The 2,603-nt window shown below is 36.4% G+C and overlaps 1 protein-coding gene across 1 annotated transcript; it reads right to left on the bottom strand.

Annotated features, from left to right (window-relative positions):
- Positions 1 to 909: 909 nt before the first annotated feature.
- LOC133823847 (probable F-box protein At2g36090) lies at positions 910 to 2,247 on the bottom strand. Its single transcript, XM_062256697.1, has one exon. It carries the CDS (start codon positions 2,055 to 2,057, stop codon positions 993 to 995), a length of 1,065 nt encoding a protein of 354 aa, XP_062112681.1. The 5' UTR covers positions 2,058 to 2,247; the 3' UTR covers positions 910 to 992.
- Between the last annotated feature and the right edge of the window lie 356 nt (positions 2,248 to 2,603).

Genomic DNA, 2,603 nt, shown 5'->3' with positions numbered 1-2,603 from the left:
AAAGTTTATTCAAACACATTTAAAAGAAGCTTTAGCCTTTGAAATTTTTTTCACAAAAATCAATTTATTTTTTTCCTCATAATATTTTAAGCAGTCTAATATTATTTTTTAGTACCAACGATAATTTAGTACTGTATTACCTATATTTCAATGTAATTGTTTTTACTCGTACTGGTTGCTTATTATTATTATTCAATATTCCTTCTCATCTGAACACAAATTCAAACCCAGCATTTGTATTCTAAATTTAATGACCTTATTGGAAGTTCAACCACAGTTCAACCTACCCTAATTTGGAAAAGTACCATATTAGACGAGAAAACTAGTTTCTTTTGTTACCCAAAATAAAGTTTAATTTATTGTTTCAAAGTTATGTTACTTAAATGTGGCCATACAGACTTAGCAAGACCAATTAATCACATTTGGCCAAAATATATAACAATCTTATATTTGGTCCACCTTTTATATTTATACTCCAATACGAGAAAAAAAAATATATAGTTATTAATGATTATTGAAAATATACAATATAATTAATTTTTTATTATTAAAATTTAAAATTAGAATTAAAAATTATTTTCAATTATAAATTGCATTAATAAGTAACAAATGAGTAATTAAAAAAAAATTGAGATGTGCTATATTCTATATCAAATTTAGCATAACTTTTTAGACTACAGTTAAAGTTATGGGGCTAAAAATAACTTTACATCACTTTTATGGCACTCTTTTGTAAATATTATGTGATCTCCTAGCTAAACCAAAAATATATATAAATATATTACTTAAACTATACGTAATTAATTTCTACACATAAGTATATATTATAAAATTTGGAGGCCTGTACACCAGCAAATAAATAACTTGAGTATAAAATCAAGAAGAGTAGAATATATTAAAAAAAATTTCTTTGTAATATAAGTATCAAATTTTACATTGAAAATTCATAAATTAATAAAAGTTTCTTGTTCTTACTTTTGTTTTGGTATCGTTTATCTGAACATGATTATCCAGAAGAGAATAAATACAGCGGAAACTCCGAATAGTGACGCCGATAGAATATCCAATGTCCCTTCCGTCCTCGCTTTCCTCTCTATTCTTTTCTTTTTCCTCTCCAAATACTCTTCGTATCTTTTCTTTCCTTCCATTTCCCTCCTCTCGCTATTTACTCTTTTACCCTCGAGAGCTTTCCGTAAAATTACCAGACTCTCCTTTCCTTTCATGTGCATTCCATCCATGTCCTCCACGATCAAGCACACTTCCCTCACCTGCAACATCTCCCCGCCTTGAGACACTCCGCACGTGACCACCGCTCCGCACGTGACAGACTCCGTAGACGATCCTCTATCCCCTCCGCCGGCCAACACCGACGCAAACCTCACCTGCACCTCGCCGCTCAGCCAGTGTCGTTGTACGGAGACCGGCTTGTGGCTCGAGAGGTTAATCGCCCGCCTTCCGGTCGGGTCGATCACAATCCAGCTCAGCGTCAGCTCCTCCGCAAGATTACTGCACGCGGAGTCGTCGTTTTTGTCTTCGTTAGGGTAGGGTATTCGGGTCGGGACGACGTCTTTCGGGTGGAGCAGGTCGACCCGGAACGGTGAGCAGCGGAACCACCCGGACAAGGTTTCTGTCACGACGACCTTGCTAAAAATGAGCTCTCCGCGATAGTGGAAATCGACGGCTGAGATCAACTCCGGCGTACGGTGGAGATCGTCGGCTCTGGAATTGGAGGGTGAGCTATTACTTGTTGTGATGAGAGGGAAGGAATCGGCGAAGAAGGATCGGTGGGCGCCGTGGAAGTCGGAGATAGCTTGGCGGACACTTGGCGAGCTTGTGGAAGGCCACGTAGATTGGCAAATGTTGGCCCAAAGACTCTGTTCCCGTGAGAGGGAGTTGAGTTGGGCCGAAGCGCAGCCCGCCGAGGCCAGAGTTGGGCCGTCGAGTCGGGTCAGGATGTGGGTTTGAATTATGTCGGAATGAAGGGTGGAGATTGAGGCGGCACCGTCGTGATCGACGGTGGATAATGAAGCGGAGGAAGGTATAAAATCCATGCCCATTGACTGTTTGTTCGTTCCCAACAAGTTTGGACACTCTTTCGAGTTGAGAGCTCTCCGAGGGAGTTTATATTGGAATGGGGACACTATTCATTCACCAAATTGCCCTTATTATTTTCATTAATAACGAAAAAGTAATTATTTTTAAATATTTAATATGTATATATTCTCATGCATGGCACGCTGTTGTTGACTACTTCGGGTGTATTTTATTTTATTTTTTATAGGGGAGACTACTTCGAATTCTCAATTAGCTAGAAGTCAATAATCTTTCCATTGGACAGACAATACGCAGTAGCCTCTTTACCGAAATATAAATATATATTTTATCAAGAAAAACAACATAGGTTTTTTTTTTTTTTTTTTGAGCACTCTTATATATCCTATTGGGTTTTTACCTATCTTTAAATATCTCAAAAAGGATAGAACATAGATATTTTATTCTTTAAAATATTTCACAAAAATATCATTTTATTTATTTTATCTATAACTTTTATATTACATCATATATTAATTTTTTTTACATCATTAAAATATTATATTTATAAA

Source organism: Humulus lupulus, chromosome 3 (assembly GCF_963169125.1).
Source record: "Humulus lupulus chromosome 3, drHumLupu1.1, whole genome shotgun sequence".
NCBI lineage: Eukaryota > Viridiplantae > Streptophyta > Magnoliopsida > Rosales > Cannabaceae > Humulus > Humulus lupulus.
This window is presented reverse-complemented; position numbering and strand designations above follow the sequence as displayed.

What these genes read in the sequence shown, in the direction of transcription:
- LOC133823847 (XM_062256697.1), bottom strand. Translation starts at nt 2,057, where the DNA reads ATGGGCATGGATTTTATACCTTCCTCCGCTTCATTATCCACCGTCGAT.